This window comes from Pleuronectes platessa, chromosome 7 (genome assembly GCF_947347685.1).
Source record: "Pleuronectes platessa chromosome 7, fPlePla1.1, whole genome shotgun sequence".
Lineage (NCBI taxonomy): Eukaryota > Metazoa > Chordata > Actinopteri > Pleuronectiformes > Pleuronectidae > Pleuronectes > Pleuronectes platessa.
Genome location: NC_070632.1, coordinates 14,844,500 through 14,865,251, shown reverse-complemented (window position 1 = coordinate 14,865,251; position 20,752 = coordinate 14,844,500). Strand labels below are relative to the sequence as shown.

Below are 20,752 nucleotides of genomic sequence, written 5' to 3'. Positions count from 1 at the left end.
TGGCTCATCGCTCCCAGCCACCCACACAGTCCTAGCTGGAGTTTTATAACCCTGCACACCTGACCCTTACAATCACAAGTCCAATAACACAAGTCCAAAACTTGATGTAATCCCAGTAAGCCGCAGGTGGCCGTGCAGATTGGCTGCCCAGATCTCCACCACTTTCCCTCCTTTCACACACTTACTCCCCCCCCCCCCCCCTCTCTCTCTTCCCCAGGCTCCCAGTGTGGTGGCAACCCTCAGCTGAAATAGGGCCTGTGCAGGGTGGAGGCAACGCGCTGCAGCCAGGACCTGTCACATTACTCTCAGCTCCACAGTTGGACCCGGGCACCTGAGTATACAGGCTGTGAGGAGGAGGGAGAGTTAGTGAGAGCAGACCAAACAGAGGGAAACGAGGACGTCTCTGCTGCAGTGTCTATAGTTGGTACTTAGGAGACACTTTTTCCCTCTGAGTCAAAGGGGGATTGCAGCCGAGTGCCATCAGAGGTTGTGGTAAAAAGTTCTTCTTTGTAAAACTTTGGATCCGCTTGAAAAAGAGAACAATGGATAAGGATGCTTTTGTGGACTACGAGTATCCAGACCTGGATCCTCCGCCGTCCAAAATGGAAATGGAGTAAGTACACGTTTGAATTCGTAAGGAACAGATTTAAAATGCATTTGTCGTTAATCCAACTTTTGTGAGTCTGAACAATATCACGGTGAGATGCAGCTTCCATTGAGATCTCAGATGACACTTGGCATCCATCACCACGGCCTGTGTCAGCGTGTGATCTTGTTTCCGTTCTTATAATTTGTAATATTATAGTAGACGATGTATCGTTTTTCATGTTTTGAGAGTGCAGGTCGCTATGGAAACTGGCAAGCCACTGGATGTATTAGGTAAATAAAGAATGAACCCAACCCTCATTGTTTAAACATTTTACTGGACCTATTTTTAAAGGTGTAGCACATCAAGGAGCCAGGCAACGTCGGACAAAAGATCCAGAAGTCTCATCTTTACTCCCGATCCTTGTGACAATGCAACAGGGTGCTTGCACTTACTTTTTTAGGGGATTCCATCTAAATTGCTTTTGCATGTTTCCTTTTGTAAACAATGATTCATAGTAAAAAAATATTGAAGTTCAGTATCGGCCTCAGATGAACAATTTGACACAAAATACGGAACAAGTTTCTGTGAGGCCACTAGCAAGCCAAGTTGGCTGAGATGAAATTTTTCACCAGATCAAATTTTTTCAACAGGTAAGAGACTCTTGTGAAATATGTCCAAACATCCAATCATGAAGCTGCCATCTCTGCGCCCCATTAGGAAACCTATGGAGTATAATTCTCCAAACCTTTTCACGTAATTACCACCCCATGACCAGGCATTCCTGCTCCGTTAGTGTACAGGAACGTGAACACAGAAGTTTTTTGTTTTCCCGTGTCACGTTGATGCCAATCCCTGTTAATGCAAATCTCTCTGCTGCCGGATTTCGACCACAAGCCACACATGCTCCTCACAGTGATGCGTGAACGGTTTAGCGAGGTCCATGTTAGGTCAGCTCAGCGGCTGAAGGATTCCGATTGATTGTTTTGCTCATGTGTGAATGTTTCTTTCCCTGTTTTCTTTTTTTAGAGTAATCCCTCCATGTGACCCCACTGCTGATGACAGGCTCTACCACATATGCATCACCGCGATTTCTGTAAGTCCACGTTCCTGTCGGATTGATGAGAGGCAACATTACACATCCATTTTCTGTCGTTCATTGGTCATCATCAACCCGGTCTAATGACCTAATGTAATGATTTCAGTACCATTTGTGGTCTGCTAGTAAGGAAAATATCTCAAACACTTGTGAACTTTTGTTCACGCATGTTAATGAAATCTGGTTGAATTAGTCAATGGAACAAATGGGTTTATAACATGTTTTGTTTTTTTAGGCAGGTCCAGGTGTAGAGAAAAGAATACAGGAAATATTCACATCACAATGCTTCTCAATACAAACCACACTTACTGCATATAAACAACTGTCCCTTCTACTCTATAATGGCCTGTTAATACGTCTTCACTTGATGGGGATCCTAATCCCAAAGTGACAACTTAATATAATAGTACTCAGTAGAGCACTTCAACATCTATATGAAACAATATGAACTACTTCCTGGGAAAACTGTGAAAATGCTGAAAAATAACTTGCGAAGTTAGAAAATGTAAAAAAAAAAAATCTTAATCCAAATCTGCACCAAACTTTACAGAGTTCTTCCGTCACACATACGGCACCACTTACCCTCATCTCGTGGGAAACTCTTCTCTTGTTGTTTATAAACAAACCAACCAACAGACAAGTGTGAAAACAAGTGTCTGTAAGTCTCCTCCTATGTTTACATAATGATGTTATTTGGTATCAACTATTTTCTCAATCGGAGGATCTTAGAAGTTCACAAGGAATTCCTCCCACCCTAGTGTTTCCTAAATGTGTCACAGGGTCACGGCAGGTCATTGAGCTCTTACTGGTCGGTGATCTTGAGTGATGACACTTCATTCACTCCACATCCACGGGGTGCACTAATGAGACACGGAGGTTTGGCCTTTTGTGGCATCAATGCCCCCTGATAATTAGTCAGTTGCAGGGTGATGCCTCAGCCCCAGGAGGTCCACAGCTGCGCCACTGCTGTGCATCTCATGCTAACAGATGTACCTCTTCTTCCAGCTCGTCATCATGCTGATCCTCGCGATCTTGGCCAGACGCACGAAGGCCAACAACAGACAGAAAGGACTCCCGGGTTTACTCAGGTGAGGCATAAACACCAGGGTTAAATGTTAAAAGCTGTAGCCCTTTAAAAAATAATCTAGTTCCAACTTAACTCTCGTATGATAAACGTTATCAGCGCTTATTTTACCTTTTTTAATGATGTATCCTTGAGTTATTAACCTCAGAGTCTGCTCCAGTGGAAATATCCAGCAGATGAAAGTGACCATAGTGGCTAACTTGGTCATTGTGAGCGCGTGAGCTGGGTGGAAAAAAGCTTTCATACTTGTTGTACCTTCACTGGATTAACAGAGTTTACAGACTGTGGTGGATTTTTGTGTGTTGAGCAAGTTGCAGGCTGTGCCATGCTGATAAGAGCCAAGGTTTTCCTGGAAGAAAATCACACTGTACTTAAAAGGTCTTTGCATACCAAGTTTGTATTTTTCATTGGGAGAAGTTTGCAGCTCCTTGATGAGAGACAGGCAATTGTCCTTGTCCCTGACTGCTTCTCAGGATTTGATGGACCCAATGTTTTCTTTTTCCAAAAAGGGCAACAGCCAAACCATCCTCACTGCTTGACTGGGAATCTTTGGAATTAATAGAATAATAAAATTCATCGGAATCAGTGTGCAAAGCTTCTGTGCATGATGATTTTTATTGGTTATGTTTATTGGTTTTAACTGGCGTAAAAAATCATGTGGAAAAACTGTGTGCAAAGACCTTAAGTCAGTAGAAATGACATAGTTGTGGGTTAAAACCACTTAAAAATAAGTGTATTTGCTCCCTTTTGAAGTGTTATCATTTCTGGTCAATAACAGTTTCATCTAAATGTGAGGCCGGTAACATGTGGGCTCTAAATACCTGCTCCTTGATCTCACAGTCCGGTCAACTTCCTGGACCATACACAGCACAAGGGCCTGGCAGTGGCTGTGTTTGGAGTGCTCCTGTGCAAACTGTGGGGCCTGGTCATTTCCCCAAACCCCCTCCCCTTCACAGCGGACCCAGAGAACAAACGTGAGGAGGTCATCTTTCTTCACAATCTAATATTAGATGAGCATTCCCCCTTTTCTCCCCCACAGATTGTAAATCTTCTATAGCTGCTGTTAAATCCTAATTTATTAATAACTTATCTACATTTGTTAAATGTTTGTTATATAATTGGATTATCTTGCTTCAGTGTGTTATTTTCGAGTCATGAGTTTGACTGAAAACTTCTCAAGCAGCTTTTATTTTTTGTCTGAAATGAAATTACGTAAGATTTGACTGTAAGGAGTCGATCCCCTGCTACTTCACACAATCCTCAAATAGCAGCTTACAAGTTTCAATAAGAGAGAGTTTCCATGTTTTTCCCAAAACACTGAAGCAAAGCAGAACTGATGTAGAAGTTGTAGCTTTTGTATCAGTGTATATTCCCTCTGATGCTCACAGACACATGTTGCTGTATTTGCAGAGAACTGGGTGATTCTGGGAGTCTTCTTCTACCCCGCACTTTACTACCCTCTCCTGGCATGTGGCACCTTGCATAACAAAGTGGGCTACGTGCTCGGCAGCCTCTTGTCCTGGACCCACTTTGTTGTTCTGGTCTGGCAGAAAATTGACTGTCCAAAAACAACGTTGGTAAGCAACAATCACTTCTAACAAAACAATGATCCACAATAATTTAAGACGACAGCAGTTTGGTGAAGGTTCCAGCGTCTTAGCAGCCTTTCAAATGTCATTTTCTCTGATGTGTCATCCGTCTGAGGTTTAAGGATTTTGCATCAACACAAAGCTGATCTGTTTTGCTGTGGAAACCCATTGATTATCTAACAAAGTCTCGTCTTTTGTCTGTGTAAGAGATGTGATTTGAAAAGATGGATAGATAGATGGATCAGGATTTTGAGCTACATTCATGGACTCTGCCAGTCGAGCATTTACACCTTGTTTCTAAATCCTAGATTTTGTGTCACGTCCCTGTTGTTTTGGTTTTCTTCTTTGCAACGAATGTCTGCGACTCACAACCATTCGTTCCACTGTCTGTTAGTCTTAATTAAGAAGCTTTGTCACAGTTAATCAGTTTAGTGTGTGTCAGAAAAAAGAGACGGGACCAGGCTTTACACCACACAGTCATGGTTGTCGTCTTATTTTAGTTTTTTTACACCATGATGACTTGGCACGCAGCAAACGCTGCCAGGAGCATTTCAGCAGACCTGAAAGACTTAATCACATGAGGACAACAGATTAAACTTGACTGATTATTCACTTAGAACTGTATTTCTTTTTAAACATGGAAAAAAAAGAACTAGTATTTTAAGATTTGTGTCGTAAATTTTGATAATTTTGAGGTTGAAGTTGAGGTTTTAAATTTGTTGTGTTGGGTCATTTGGCCAAAATGTGGACGCCCGCCAAAATCCACTGAGCCATCTGTGTCCACCTTGTTTGTGACCATACAATGGCTTGGTTATGTATTCCTTAATTGATTCTCCAAATCTCCAAAAATAGTTTTCTAGGTGATGTCAAGTCTTCTTTTATTCCTCTGCAGATCCACAAACACTACTCCCTCTTCTCCAGCCTGCCGCAGATAGCCTGCTTGGCATTCCTCAGTTTCCAGTATCCACTTCTGCTCTTCAAGGGCTTAAAGGGCACGGAAAAGCACAACGTTGCAGAGGTAAGTTTTCTTAATTAAAGTAGTTCCTGCCTTCTTGCCTCAGGACGGATGCAGAGCTTTTGTGGCACTGGAACTATTTTGGTCAGCTACCACAACACACTCAGTGGTTTGATCAGTGGTCTTTGTTCATGTGACTCTGAACTATTTGTGGGGGGAAAAAAACAAAAATCTTACTCAGATGCACATTTCGTCTGAATCTGTGCATGTGAGAAACCTTTCGTAAGCCGCCTGCTATTCAACGGAGCTTATTGTGCCCGTTCTATCTCGGACCGGGGGGGGGGGGATCTGAGGCCCAGCAGAGCACACGCCAGCGGCCTAATCATTTTTAAGTAGATTTGACGTAATTGGTTTATGTTATGTTCTCGATCAGATTATGAAAAGGTTGCGTTGTTGTTTTCACCGAGGACACACAATGCGGTGTTTATTTGATGCTAATCTCGGCATGGGTGTGACAAAGCTGCGGTGAAGCCATCTCCTGGAGTTTGACCCACCCCCCACCCCCCTTATCAGTGGTGGGCTTAACAGCTTTTTCAACGTGTACAAAATAAAGTTTGAATTCAGACAGTGATTTATACCACATACTTCTAAAAGCTGTTCATGAAGGAGGAGGCCATTCACCAAATCAGTCATCTTTGCCACATTATGCCAGCATATTTCCTGTCTACTATTAACAGTTGGTTTCTGATACGGTTGCTGTGTTTTTAGGATCTAAGCAGCAGCTACTATAAAGAGTATGTGAAGAAAATCCTCAAGAAGAAGCCCAACCAAATCAGGTGAGAAGTGCATCAGTTACCAGTAACACATTTACATCTCCTTGACCAACATTTAATCCCCAAAATAGTTACGTTTGATTTATCGACCTTTGTTGTGTCTCCAAGTTGGCGACAGCCAGTGGTCGAGGGTCAAGGTCAAAAGTCAAGGTCCAAGTGACCTCTTTTTTCTTTGCCTTGTGAATGTGTTGATAGAATCCTTGCAAATTTGGCACTTTAAGTTCACTAAGAGTAATTTAGACTCAGGGAGGATCTGATAAGATCTTGGTGGTCAAAGATCAAGGTCACGATGACCTCATGTACTTGTGCATGTGATGTATCAGGAGCATCTTCAGGAGAAAGCATTACATCCTGGACAAACATTTACTTGTGCTCAACAACAGCTTGATTAGAACTTGGAGGTCATAGGTCAAGGTCACTGTAACCACACAAAACCCTTTTTTACCTTATGAACTCTCAAAAGAATCCTTCCGAATTTGGTACATACGTTAACTTGGACTCAAAGATGAAGTGATTTGTTTTTAGTGTTCTAATGTCAAAGGTCAAGGGCACAGTGGCCTAAGAAACATTTTTTGGTCCTCTTGAAGACGTTATCTTAAAAGTTAATTTGTCCTCTACTGGTTGGTGGAGGCGTTTAAACACAGGGTGGTGACCGTGGTAATCCTAGTTTTATTCAATGTTCTTGTTTATCCTTGGTGTAGCATATTTAAGTCTTTATTATAAACATTACTGAGATGGCAGGGAATGAGGGAAAGATTGAGATACAACAAAGGACCCACACCAGGGACGTTGCACAGTCCTCCTCCTGAGCCCCTGTAGTGCGCCCCCTGGAGGTTTCTATCCTGTAGTTAAAAGCCCTGAATTACCAGAACTGGCTGTTCATTACATTTGGGAGTTTAGGAGTTTCCCAGCCTTGTGTTTGTCCACTGTCACTAGCAAATTAATACGTAACTCTCCACTGGGGGCTGTGGGTCAAGGTGAGTGACGTGCCAAAGATCCAATGTTAGTCATGTGATGGAGACGAACGAGAGGAAACTCTTGCTCTTCCTGTTGAGCTGTCCTAGACACTGACACCGAATTAGAAAGAATCCACTGGGAATTTTTTTTACCCTAATCAGCACAATCAGCGTTTTTTTTTTAGATCTTAAACTCATCCGCTGGCCTGTAAATATTTCCTCATGTATTCAGTTTCACAGAGAGTTGTTTGTGATAAAGCACCTGGAAATACTGACCCATCTTTCTACTGCACCATGTTTGACTACACAGAAAGAACCTCTCTTGAAGTTGACCTGAGGGGAGAGGATGGCAAAAAAATGTCTTATCCAATCATCAATACGTCCAAGGCTGGGTTTAGGTTTGTAACTATGTTTATCTTTCACGTCAGCACATCGAGCACAGAGACGCCGAAGCTCCCTCAAAGAATAATGGATGCTGTGAAGTCGTACATCTACAGACCAGAGGAAGGTAAACAAGTGATCGTTGTTTCTTCCATGACTGGTCATGATATAATGTGTTATCTCTTAAAGTTAAACCTTTTCTTATTGTCTTTTTTGAAACAGCTTTCCGTTTTCCACTGAAGTTGGCTATATCTGGTGTCGTGTCATTCATAACACTGTATCAGGTAACCACCATATCTGCTATTAATCATTGTAGCTGCTCTCAGATATACCCTGAACTCTTAATATTCCTGATTTCCTGATGTTATGAACTCGTCTGAAGAGACAATTTCCTTATTCATATGTGAAAGTCCACATAATGTCGGGACCCAATTGTCCGGACATTATCCAGAGTTCATGCCTGAAAGTGGCTTTTAAAATAAAAAAGTACTCCACATTTTTGCACAGATGTATGATGTAACAGCACATTAGAGGGGCAGAGCTCGTACAGTTCCTCTATATCGCCATATTGAAGAAAGTGATACAAAACACATACTGGCGACGCCCACTTATCCAGATCTGCTCCAAACTTTAATAGAAATCAGTTTTGAATAGTTCTTGAGCAATTTTCCTGAAAGGCAGATAAAAAAACAGTAATGACGTCCCTGCTGGATGTGATAAGGTCAAAATTTTAATCGCATATTGATTAGAATCAGTCCTTCCCCTGACCTTTTGTCCATAACCTCAGCTCAGACTCTGAATATTATCAGATTATGTTTTATGTTCCTATAAATATAAAAGTAAATAAACAATATCCTGTATTTTTTGTTTGTTTGGTTGTGTTTTAGGTGGGTCTCCTTCTGATCTCGGGAGTGGTGCCTACTCTCCAGATGGCTCGTCTGGGAGTGGATGAGGACATCGCCAACGTTTTGGCTGGATTCAGGATAATGCTGTCTCCAGACAAACAGGAAGTGGTGCGAATCGTGGTGTATTACATGTGGTGTGTAGAAGGTGAGTGGAAATCACAAATTGCTAACTCAGCCACTTAGTGACATGAGAGATTCTGAATTCAGTTTTAAATGCAACTGAATACAAGCTGAATTTTTTGCTATTTAAATTTGCAGGAAATTATATTACATGCTAATATTTTGTGGATGCTGTATTTTCTTCGCAGTGTGCTACATCTCAGCGATGACCTTGTCTGGTTTGGTCAACCTGGCTATGCTCATGCGCTCCATGGTTCTGCATCGGTGGGTTTCAGAGGAAACCAGTACTGCTCCTCTCTTTCTCTCTATTTTTATATTCTCTTCCAAAAGTTTCCAATATCCGAGTGTGTGCATCGCATCCTGCTCCCCTCATTAGAATGGAATGGTTCACCCTGGAGTTATTATAACATAATAGAGTACTAATCACCCAGACCGACTGAATAGCATTCACTCTGCGTCGACTGCTGCTAGAATTGAAAATGGCTATTAAGATAAGACATGAAATACTGTGCTATTACCATAAATTACGTCGTATTAAAATTAATGTTTTTTGCAAGTCGAGTATTGAATTGCATTTCGGGTCTATCCCCTGCTAAATTACCTCTTCAATTGACAATGTAGTTTTTACATTTAGAGATAAATCATACATTTTGTGTTGATTGTGTGTTTTTTATATTCTATAGGTCAAACCTGAAGGGGCTGTACAGAGGAGATATCTATAACGTTTACAACTGCCAGAGAAGCATCAGGGCTTCTCGGCCGGCGCTCGTCTGCTGGATGGGATACACCAGCTTTACAGCTGCTCACATCTGCATCGGTACAGTTACACTATGAAATCTACTCGCTTATATAGTTTCTATGTGAGGTTCCCACACATTTTCCCTTTACTCCTTCAGAAATGGTGTAAAATGTGATTACATCTGGCAAAAACATTCAGTTGAGCTCGAGGCTGACCTGATTCGATTTGGGAATTTCTTAAACTTTTAAAGAAAAAATGAAATTATTAGATTTTGGTTGTAGAGGGTCCATTTTAATCTGTTGGTTTTCATTCCTTCCGAAATTGTAATTTTTTAAAAATATTTTATCCCTCAAATCTTTAACTCTGATCGAATAAATACAGAGCTGTTTGCACATTATATCATAGACTATGCTAAATATATAGCAATTCTTCACTTAATATGGCCAGCAGCCACGCTAGTTATAATTTCCTTTCCCTTATTATTCTTTTTTCTTCTGGTCACACTCTTGAAATGTATCTAAATGCATCTTTGGATCCTTCAAGCAACTGACCGAGCAGCTAGAGACGTGTCAGGGTTTTTTATGAGAGAGATGTGTGTGTGGGCAGTGCCGATTTGTTGGATACTGGACATGGTTTAAGCCTTGAGGCCCTGAAGCTCTGATCTTTTCCCCTCAGGCATGATGGTCCAGACTATGGTGTTCTTCCTCTGCCTTCTGATCACCGTGTTCCTCATCATCATACCTGTCCTGCACAGACAGAACCTGATTCTCTTCCAGATCCTCTGGAGCATGTGGTGAGCATCGTCGCGTCCCACACTCATCACCCTCCTCTTTCGATGTGACCAAAAGAAAATTCTGTTGTACACAAATGGCCTTGCCTCACATAATGTCCTGCCAGATCCAAATGTATTTGGCGCTCTCTGTGTTTCACCGCGGGAGATGTTTGATGTTTGATTGTTGATTTTGTCCTTTCAGGCCCTTCTGGCTGATGATTCTCCTGGTTGTGTTGATTCAGCACATCACTGCCAGGTTTTGCTTCATCAAGAAGACAGCAGGCACTCGAGACCTAAACAACAGGTATTTTTCTAAGATCGTCGTGATTTATTATCAGAGGTGCTTCTTTTATTTGCAGTGTCTTAAGTGTTTTATTCCCTGATAATTGATCCATCCTGTCTGACAGGGGGAATCTGTTCCTGCTGACCTACCTGCTTTTTCCAGTCAATGTCCTGATTGGGGTGCTCCTGGCAGTCTGGCGCATGATCATCACCGCCCTGTTCAACATTGTTCACATGGGACGTTTGGACATCAGTCTTCTTAACCGCAATGTGGAGGCGTTTGACCCAGGTGAGGGAGATTCTCTGTGTAGATAATGATTCACACTGTCTATTCTGGCAACATGAAGGCATTTGGTCAGGCTCAATGTTATCTGCATGAAATATACCAGTGCAGTGCCCATCCTGTTTGGACTGGGCTGTTACCTTGGTCTGTGGCTGGTTGCAGATTTCTTTCTGAAACTGTACAAATGACCTGGAGTAATTGTGTCCACAGAACCCTGAGGCTGCGGCAGAGCAAACAACTGTTCACCTGTTTATTCAAAGTTACATCAATAGACTGGTAGTAGAGGTAGAGAGAGGGGGAGAGAGAGAGAGATGTAGAGAGTGCGGGAGAGAGAGAGAGTAGTTAGTTTTGTTAACATATTCATTGGTATAAACCTTTTGCTTTTACCTTTGTGGATGTCACTGTGTTCTCTCCTTGGAGGCTTAAAGAGAAGCAATTTTCTGTGAGCAAATGCACTTTTACTGATCCCACTTAGAAGCCAGACATGCGTATCCTCACCACTTTACGCTGCCGTCGACTCACTGCAGCTCGTATGATATCTGTATTCTGGGCAGTGCAGGGGACTCTAATTGCCCCCCCCCCCCCCCCCCCCCCCCCGTCTCTGAACCGGCTGTAGATTTAAGACATCTGTTGTCAGGAAAAGCAGGTGGTTTAAAAAAAAGAAGTGAGATTGTTCAGCCATTATGTGTGATTGCCTCAAAGCCAACGTGGGGTGCAGCCCTATGTGTTTATTGCTTTTGCCCAGTCTGAGTGACCCCCCCCCCCCCCCCCCCCCCCACTGTCTGTCTGCAGCCTACCGCTGCTACGCTCATTATCTGAAGATTGAGGTGAGCCAGTCTCACCCTGTGATGAAGGCCTTCTGCGGGATGCTGCTTCAGTCTGTGGACCAGGAGACCGATGCTGCTGCACAGAGGACACGGGATGCTGAGGAGGGTCAGTGGTGCAAAATTCACTCCAGATCATAGACCGCACCCTCATTTCTTTACACAGCACATTGATTTAGCATGGAACTGGGGCTTCACTGTATTCTTAAGACTTGAAAACAATGGCCGATGTTTTTTGTTTGTTGTTGTTGTCTTTTTCATCAAATTCCATGAAAAAAACAAAACCAGCAAACATGTTCATGAATCTCTTAATTATTTTTTACTTTCCTTCCTTGTCTTCCTGCCTTCACTTTATCCAGAGCACTTGGATTTATACTGAAGACGTAAATCTTTGAAAAAGTGCCAACATGCTTTACATGTTTAAGTCCTAGAGGAATGAGCTTTATTAACGCAGACACTTGTTGGAAGGGTCAATACATTAATGGTTTTAGATTTCATGATATAAGGAAGATGTATATTTTTACAGATAGACCGAAGATTAAAATCTCCATTGAAGACAGTGTGTCATCTTTAATTCCTCCATAGTACTTTAAGAACACAGCAGCAGGTCACTGTAACACACAATTAGATCATAACACTTTCATTGCACCGACAGAATAAATGAAAGCTTAGCAGTTCTGATTCAATATGTCAGGAGCAAATTGAGTCTCGCTGTGGAATAATTTACAGAGCTGCCGCTGGTCTTAATCAGATCTGTCATAAACTAATAAGCTGCCCACATGGCACACCTACACTCACCTGAGCCCCCAGCCGCTATCACAGAGGGACGATAAGGACAATATAGATTAGTGCTATAAATATTATTTAACCAGTCCAAACAAAACACAATGTACATTATATGTAAAAAATAATGTTACCTTAAGCACGAACAGCAACGTTAAGGCCGCCTCCACATCTGGTGACTGTCGTTGTCAGGCCTCATCTGTTGCTGTGGAATCTGTCTGGTATTCAGTCGCAGCTGAGTCCAGTTCCAAACTGGAAAGGTTGCATGTTTGTATCTAGAGAACAATGCGTTCTGCGGAATAATGTAATATGAGGATGAGTCCATGAGTAGCTGATTACATAGATGAGCTACGCTAATTGCCTGTTTCATATTCATGTAGCCCAAGGGGATTAGGCTTTCAGTGTATAAATGGCAGACACAATATGCTCCTACCATGCTTAGAGGATTAAAATATGATTGCTTTCTATTATTACTCTTTCTGTGGCATGTCGCCCGTCCTGGGTGGCCCTCAAATTAGTCTTTTCCCATTCCAGTTAAGATGGGGGGGAAAAGAATATATAGTGTGTTCTTGAGGGGACCTGGGACTGTATGAGTGACATACCTCCGGGGCCTCTCATGATGTCTTTATGTCCCCAGGGATCCAGCTGGTCCAGCAGGAGAAGAAACTCTGCAAAGTGTCCAGTGCCAAGAGGGCCCGCAGGCACTGGCACCTCCTCTACACTCTGGTCAATAACCCGTCCCTGGTGGGCACCAGGAAGCACTTCCAGCGTCAGGCCGCAGAGAGCTTTGTGAATGGGAGCCTCAGCCGCAGTGCCAAGGAGGGGAGCAAAAAGGAGGCGGCAACCAAGGAGGTGTAGGCTGCTGCCAGCGTTTCAGCATGAATGTGACCTTGATGGAGGATTTTCTACAAAGTCTCTCGTGGTTTTGGGCAAATTCTACCATCACAGTATTTGTCCATATCCTACTGAAGATGTGTGTGCCTTCGGTACAAAAATAAGTGCACTTATAGCTCAGTGTCTCATCTGCAACCAGCCTTTCTTTCTGTTTATCTGGAGATTGTGTGTTTTCTTTGTGTGCCTTTGTGCTGCTCTGGCTGTTTTGAGTGTGAGGGCCACCGACTTCAGTCTGATGTGAAAGCTTGTGTGGCCCCGCTCCCCCAACTAAACACACTCTTCATGTCATTTTCAATACGTTTATGTGATTATTTTGGGGCAGCACTCATGTTATATTTTAGTTATAATCACGTATGTTTTCCATTATGCTGTTCTATTCCTTTGTGCACAAATAATGCAACATGGTGCACGCCCAAACTAAACACATACTGTACAACCCACTGAAGCATCCCCTTAAAAAAGTATTTATATGTAGAGCTGTTCACTATTTATGACTTTACAGAATGAACTGCTTTCATCGGCGGGGTAATAATTGTTTCAATTGTACACATTCTATGTAATTAACAATAACCTGTGGAATAGGAATTACCAGACAAATTAAGCTGTCTTTTCTTTTATTTGTAGACGTTTGAGTCCAAAACCACTTGCTGCTACACCAGCGTTTGCTTTTTGTTGTGTTGTCCAAAATCCTATCTGGTTTTCTGATATTCACCAACATTGAATTTCTCTGCGTTGACCTTTAAAATGCTGACTTTCAAGTGAAAATATAAAAAATAATGTTCTTTCTGATTACTGTGAAAATAAAACTTAAACATATACTTGTTTTCTCCATTATTTATATGAATGTTTGCCTTGTGGATTAATTCAGCTGTAAAAATGCACCGTGTGATGCTGCTCCTGCATGGACTGAGAAGAACAAGGACAAAGGAAGGATGTTTTTAATTCATCAGCACTATTTAACACAGCAGGGCTTTTTCTTCGCCTTCTGCATAAACATACTATCTAAAATACTGCAGTGTAGTGTCCCAGTGTAGCTTTATTCTCTTATTAGAAATTATGACACTAAAATGTTCCCCATAATAAGAAGCACAAAAAGAAATGCATCAGAAATTGGCAACTACACCACTTTTTTTTTAAAGCCTTATCTGAATCAATATCAACACTGTATAAAATGTTCGTATTTGGATAGCGTATGTTTTTCAGATTAATTTAGAAAATAACGAATTTTTTAAACAATGTGAGCTGTGGCTTTTCCCCTCTAGAGTCAATGACAGATCCAGAAAATGTCCTTCATAGTTTTCATCTGTTTTATTAATTTCACGTACATAAAATGATATCAAAAACTCTCAAAAGGTCACGGGGATTTCTGTTTTTACAACATAGTTCACAAAAAAACTCACTATGCATTGAAATTACAAGACACGTGAAGCCGTCGTGACGCACACACACGCGTCCTTCTTTTAGACTTACCGTCGTAAAAAAAACCATCGGAGTAAATTTCATTTGACATGGCTTTACATCACATGTTGACAGCAACATCTACAGTCCTCTATAGACTACACTAAGAAACCACACAAGGAAATTACGTGTGACATGCCATGGACACGTTCATTCGGAAAAAAGCGAGAGGAGGCTATTGGCTATATCATAGAAAGCACCCGTCGATTAAAGAGGTCAAAATCGTTTGGTTTTTAAAGCAGAAAACGTTACGTGAAACAACAGCTTGTTGGTAAATAACCCGGGAATATCCCGTCAAGCACAACGCACCAGAAAGTGAAATGTCCCTTTTTGGAGTCACAGGACAGCGCGCAGGGTGCTGCCGTGCGCAATTACGCCGAATGGAAATTTCTCCGTCTGTAATAAATCTTCAAATATAATCATCATCACCACCATCGTCTTCATGATCATCCAAATCTGTTGCTACGTTGGACGACCGAAGTGGAGTCGGAGCACCGACACCTGAGAGGATGTGTGAGAATTGTTTCCCAAAAAGAAAAGGTTCATTCACCGCTTTGCACAGATAGAGCACATTTTCCCTGATGTCACTTTATTAGGAATGGCTTATTAGGAATGGCTGTTCTTAAAAACTGTGAGTATATTTTTTATAAATGTTATTTTTGCATTATGATTACGCACAGCTCTCCGTGCCTCGCCGCTTGCGCACTGCGCGCCGCTGCCCGGCGCTGTCTGTCCTACGGAAAGGGAACAAACACTTCATGGCTGTCCTGTCGCTTTTGAGGTCTCGGTAATAAACGACGGATTTGTGCTTGCATTGTAAACGCGTGTTGCTCGTTTTAACCTTACAGTAGACTACAAATGTCACATGAATCAATTCACGTTCTCGGTGATTGGCGGACGTTCTGAGGTATAAAGAAAAAGAGAGAGACAGAATTATAAGTTCCACCTCTTTCATCAGGCGTTTTTCACGTGTGGTAATAGTGGGTGAGTTACCTGCTTAGATGTAGGCTATTTCAAAGCAAAATATTTTACATTGGAGCCGCACAGATCCGCGGCTCAGCGGCTCGGCTGCTTGTAGTTGCCGTTGATCTCCTCCGAGATGTTGACCGCCTCCGCGCCCAGCGGCAACTTGTCACTGTACTCAGACCCCATCTCGAACTCCTCCTGGTTGGTTTTGGACGAGGACCCGGGGATGGACTCGGTCACCACGCTCCCCTCCGCCTCACCCTCTCCGTCCCCTTCCTCCCCCTCGGCCTCGCCATCCCCCTCGCTGGGGTCGAAGGTTTTCTCGGACTCCAGTAAAGACGCCCTGCGATCAAAATCTCCGGCCATTTGTTTCTCCATCTGATCCGGGTTGTGCGCCTTCATGATCAGCCTGTAGGTCTTCCCTTGGTACTTGTAGAGCAGGTGGCAGCAGGTGGCCCCCAGTAATGGAACAGTGGCCAGACCCAGAAGGAAAATGCTGACAACAACGATGATGAGGAGGGAGGGGATCTTCTTCCTGGTTGTGAAGACAACTTGGACTTGGCAGTCCTGCCCCCCATAGGTGAGACAAAGTGTGTAATTGGTGCCAGGCTTTAAACCATGGAAGTGGTAGGCATTAACCCCCTCCTCTATGTTGGACCACTGAACAATGGAGTGTCCATAGCCTGTGTTTATGCAGAGGTAGAGCATGTCCAGGGTGGATTGACTTGACGAGCTCTGGTACAAACCTATCGGCTCTTTATCCACTGTTTCCTCTTTTTCACTTTGACTCAGATGAAGGTTGGATTTGCTGCTGGGAAGCTGCAGCGGATTCAGCTGTACCTTGGCCTCCGTCTCCGACACCTCTAACGCAATAACACCAAAATCAAAGGTGTACTGCTTCAGGTCGTCCAGGCTCAGGTTGAAGGCGTGGTTGGAGATGTGTTCACTGCTATCTCTCACTCCGCACTTGCTCGCAAAGGTGGGGTCCTTCGGGACCACCAACACTGCGTCTGTTTTGTCCAAAGAACCTTCCTCACTCTTTGTGTTCTCATCAGGCTTGGTCCAGTTGATCACTTTGTTTTTGAGTTTTTTTGAGTCTGTGGTTTTTTTACCAGATGGATTGAAATTGTCCATTTTAGGGTCAGGTATTGAGTTGCTGGGATGTTTCGTGGTTCCTGCCACAACCACTCGAACGCTGCTCTCTGCTCTGCCCAAGTCATTCACCGCAGAGCAGCTGTAGTTTCCTTCCTCCTTTTTACTCAAACGAGGGATGATGAGAGTGCCATTTCTAAAGACAAGGAATCGATTATTGGTGGTTTTATCATTAACTGGCGCGTCGTTTATTTCTACAGTGGAAGGCAGGGGGAAGAGATAATTTTGATTTCCTGCTATCACCTCCCACGTGAGTTGTGGTTTGGGACTTCCTTTGGGCTCACAGTTTAAGATGACCAGGTAACCCTCTTGAAGCTCTGTGCTCTCGAGGTTGGGCTGATTGGTTATAGCGACAGTTGGGGCCCTACAGTCCAGTTTAGGGATGTTTGTAACCATTGCACCCTTCATGTGTTCGGGGGCGTCACACAGAATTGAATTTGGATCAGGAACAGAGATCTTGGTTGTTGAGATCCAGTCCCTGAGCCATTCCAGGCGGCAGGAGCACGTGAAAGGGTTGTTGAAGATCTGAAGGTGGGACATGGCGGCGAGAGCAGTGAAGGTTCCCTGCACAATGGTGGTAAACTTGTTGTTGTTGATTCGCAGGGACCTCAGTTCTTTGAGCGTGGAGAAGGCATCCTTCGGCAGGTTCACCATTTCATTGTTGTTCATTTTCAGGAGCTGCAGGGCAGTGAGGTTGTGCAGATCCTCCCATGGAAAGTTCACAATTTTGTTGTAACTGATGTCCAGGTTGCGGAGCTGGATGAGGGGGGCCAAGGTTCCCGTCTCTATGGTCACAATCTCATTGTGGGCCAGCCAGAGGGAGGTGACCTGGGGTATGTTTACAAAGCTTTTGCTTTTCAGTAACTTCATCTTGTTGGCGGAAAGGCTCACAGTGGTCACGTTGGAGGGGAGACCCAAAGGTACCTCCAGCAGGTCCTTGTAAGCACAGTCGGCGAACTGGTGGGCAGATTTGTCTTGGCAGCTGCAGAGCTCCGGGCAGCACTGCACAACTCCAATCATGAAAGTCCACAAGGCGACGAGCTGCAGGAGCCTTCTCGCCATTTTCTGCACATGCAAGAATCAATTACCAGACATTAGACAAACAAAACAATATCCACATGAACGTCCATTATGTCCATTATGGGCTTCGGCAGCGGAAATGTTACATGGAAGCTTTTATCTCATATCAACACAAATGTGTTTTAGTGGTAGTGGGTTAATTAAGAGGCATCACAAGGCATAGAATAACATTACAAACTAATGAAATCAAAGAAGCTGAAAACAACGACACAAGATGAACAAATCCCCTGCTGCTGCTGACACACAATCAAAGAGCATCACATGCAAAGTTTCAGTTCTCCAAATAACACCACAAAAGCAACATGGACAGTTTTAGCTGAGGACTTAGCGTGCACTTTACAAAGCACATGCATGCACATATGGTGAGTATCACATTTTCAGCATGTGGTCTCTCCTGCTCTGAGTCCGGTGCAGACACACTGAGTGTGTGTGGTGTCCAAGCCTTTGATTTAAATACACTTTAATCCAAACAAGAGTTAAATATCAACACTTTATGCTCAGATGGTCTCGTGCGATTCTTTTTAATTACAACTGTCCCACAGCTTAGATTCAGCTCCTGATCGGTGTTATAATTTTTTATTCTAAGGAGTTACCGCCCCATTACGCGCTGAATCCTCTTACCTTGTCTTATGTGAACTTCAATCCAAACGTCTTATAAATCACCCTCTGAGTTTTTACGCTCCTCTGAAATAAGTTTAATGATGTAAGAAAAGGGAAAGTCCTCGTCCTCCTATGTGGTGGATCCCTTCACATGACTCCTGCGGACCTGGGCAGCGCTGCTGAAGGGCGGTGGAGGGCACATCTTTTTTCCCGTTGAGTCGCTGCTTCCAGTCCGTCGTGCGCTTTTTTTTTTCCTCCCCTCTCCAGCGAGTGTGGTCTCCACTGCGCGTCCACGCAGCCACGGAGCGCAGAAAAGCAATCGGGAACGCGCAGCCTCACCCATCTCTCTCTCTCTCTCTTTCTCTCTCTCTCTCTCTCTCTCCCTCCTCAATAATAAAGATACAGAAGCTCCGGCTCCTGCAGCCGCAAAGACAATTCATAATTCAGGATGGGCATGTTTAATTTATGGCCCGGACCCGAGCCTGTAATCTTTGACCTCATTCCTGCTGCCTATTGTCTTTAACTACAGAGGCAGGCCGAGAGTTTCCAAACGCATGATTCCAACATTTAAGTTGTACAGCTCGAGTGCGTAACACACGGATCTCTGCAGCATTGTTGTATTAGAATAACTATTTCACTGAACAAACAAAAAGAGGCTGAATTAAGAGTCTAAAGTGCACAACTATTACGCAACAGATTCTGATCATTTGAATGCATTTCAGAATTCTTCGGTAATATGTAAAACCTTATTAGATTTATAACCTAAATCGTTTTAATTCAAAAACAAAAAAGTGTTATTCTTAATCATCTTAACCTGAACTTCACTGTGCTCCCTCTCTGTGCTTATTTTGTGATTAATCCACTTGATTGTTTTTAATTTTGATTTCGAAGTATCGCCCATGATTCATGTCTATTAATTATTTAAATCACCATCATTAGTCATTAGAGTTCACTAAGTATTTAAGTCATTATTGTTAGAGGAGACGTTTCCTGCTGAAATGTTGCCATCGTCTGGTGAACCACAGTATAGCTCTCTCTCTCTGTCATGCAATTCAAACTGAACACCACTTGGCTAATAAACAATAAGCTCTATAAGGCAAAGAGTTTAAGATTCTAAGGAACAACCATAATATTTTGGCATTTCCTGCAGCTTAAGAGGCCTGTTCGATGATTCAAAGACATGTTCATAAATCTTCAAGTCTGAAAACGATATAGTCGGATGCCGGCTATGTTTTAACGCAGCCCAATTTTTATGTATTCAACGTTTCTTGTGTTGTTTTTAAAAGTGCCCCCTACTCCCTGACCTGTTGAGTATGGAATTTCATTCCCATGTTTGCTGCAACATGGGAAAGGGACAATTAAAGAGGAACCAGAATCTGAGATGTGCAGGAAAACTGTTTTTGTTTGCTGGAAATTGAACCGTATTTTTTCCCTAATATGCCTAAAAGGATGGAAAACCAAAGTCGCAGCCCTCATACTGTGTGAAAATGTATTTCATGCTATATTTGAAAGTTAATATGAGATGTGTGACTCTAAGTGAGGCAAATCAAATGTGTTTCAGAGTAACAGTTTCTTCTAAATATGAGATAATGTGATGATGTGACTAAGCTTTATATTTCCTGCATTCATAGATTTACTGTATAAAAGGTGCGTGTTCAGGGCTTCAACTAGACTTAACTAGACTCAGGAGACTTTTTAGAACTTTTTGTGAATTTTTCAAATTTTCTAACGTTTTTTCTTTAAAGCTTCTTTCCTTGTGTGTGTGTTTCTTACTTTACTTATTGTCTTGGTCTGGTTTCCTGCTCCTGTGTTTGTCTGCACCTCCTCCAATGTGTCCTGCCTGAGTTCACATATCACTGCCTCCTTCAGTGTGAAGTCTCTATGCTCCGCTCTCTCCTCTGTCAGGTCATCTGTTAATATCCCTTGAGCTTCCTCTGGTTTGTTCTTTTTGTTGTCTGTAGTTTGTGAGGTTGGACTTTTAGTATGCTTGTTTACCTGCTTGTATGCCTACTGTCTCGCTTGATATACCATGCTACTACTTCACATGCATTAATATGTAATGTAGTCAAACAAAAGCTCAGTATTCTGTTAAGGGGATGACTAGCCAATATTAGATGTTTAATTAATTCCCTTTGTCTCTGTGAGAGAACAACAAGCACTACTAATAAAGTGGATATCAGGTACTTAAGAGTTAGATTAAGTTTGAAAACGTTGAAACATCAACAGTAGTCATTGGTACTGGAGGTGCTGAGGCAGTGGGGTAGATTCAATTCTGCTTGGGCAACCTTGGAGCTTGGATCAGCCACTTGATAATATGTTGTTCAGCAGACAGTGTCAGTAATTAATGAGTTGAACTGTTCATCAAACTTTCAAAGTTTAAAGTTCAAACGTTCACTGTTCTCTTTGGGAAT

General features: G+C 42.7%; 2 protein-coding genes across 2 annotated transcripts; one reads left to right on the top strand and one right to left on the bottom strand.

The window, feature by feature from the left end:
* Nucleotides 1-363: 363 nt before the first annotated feature.
* stra6 (signaling receptor and transporter of retinol STRA6) lies at nucleotides 364-13,049 on the top strand. The gene is made up of 17 exons (XM_053427434.1): nucleotides 364-613; nucleotides 1,616-1,682; nucleotides 2,691-2,773; nucleotides 3,610-3,743; nucleotides 4,180-4,346; nucleotides 5,251-5,376; nucleotides 6,082-6,149; nucleotides 7,531-7,610; nucleotides 7,706-7,767; nucleotides 8,371-8,533; nucleotides 8,697-8,772; nucleotides 9,192-9,325; nucleotides 9,923-10,040; nucleotides 10,222-10,323; nucleotides 10,427-10,590; nucleotides 11,377-11,517; nucleotides 12,829-13,049. The coding sequence occupies exons 1-17, from the start codon at nucleotides 543-545 to the stop codon at nucleotides 13,047-13,049; spliced, it is 1,977 nt and encodes a 658-aa protein (XP_053283409.1). The 5' UTR covers nucleotides 364-542.
* Nucleotides 13,050-14,378: 1,329 nt separating this feature from the next.
* On the bottom strand, nucleotides 14,379-18,587 carry islr2 (immunoglobulin superfamily containing leucine-rich repeat 2). Its single transcript, XM_053427011.1, has 2 exons — nucleotides 18,363-18,587; nucleotides 14,379-17,726 (listed from the first exon to the last, which is right to left on the bottom strand). Exon 2 carries the CDS (start codon nucleotides 17,721-17,723, stop codon nucleotides 15,600-15,602), a length of 2,124 nt encoding a protein of 707 aa, XP_053282986.1. The 5' UTR covers nucleotides 17,724-17,726; nucleotides 18,363-18,587; the 3' UTR covers nucleotides 14,379-15,599.
* Between the last annotated feature and the right edge of the window lie 2,165 nt (nucleotides 18,588-20,752).

Bases quoted from the DNA above. Each gene is read 5' to 3' on its own strand.
- islr2 (XM_053427011.1), bottom strand. From the start codon at position 17,723: ATGGCGAGAAGGCTCCTGCAGCTCGTCGCCTTGTGGACTTTCATGATT.
- stra6 (XM_053427434.1), top strand. From the start codon at position 543: ATGGATAAGGATGCTTTTGTGGACTACGAGTATCCAGACCTGGATCCT. The intron at 5,377-6,081 runs GTAAGTTTTCTT...CTGTGTTTTTAG, and splicing joins AAAAGCACAACGTTGCAGAG to GATCTAAGCAGCAGCTACTA. The intron at 7,768-8,370 runs GTAACCACCATA...GTTGTGTTTTAG, and splicing joins CATTCATAACACTGTATCAG to GTGGGTCTCCTTCTGATCTC.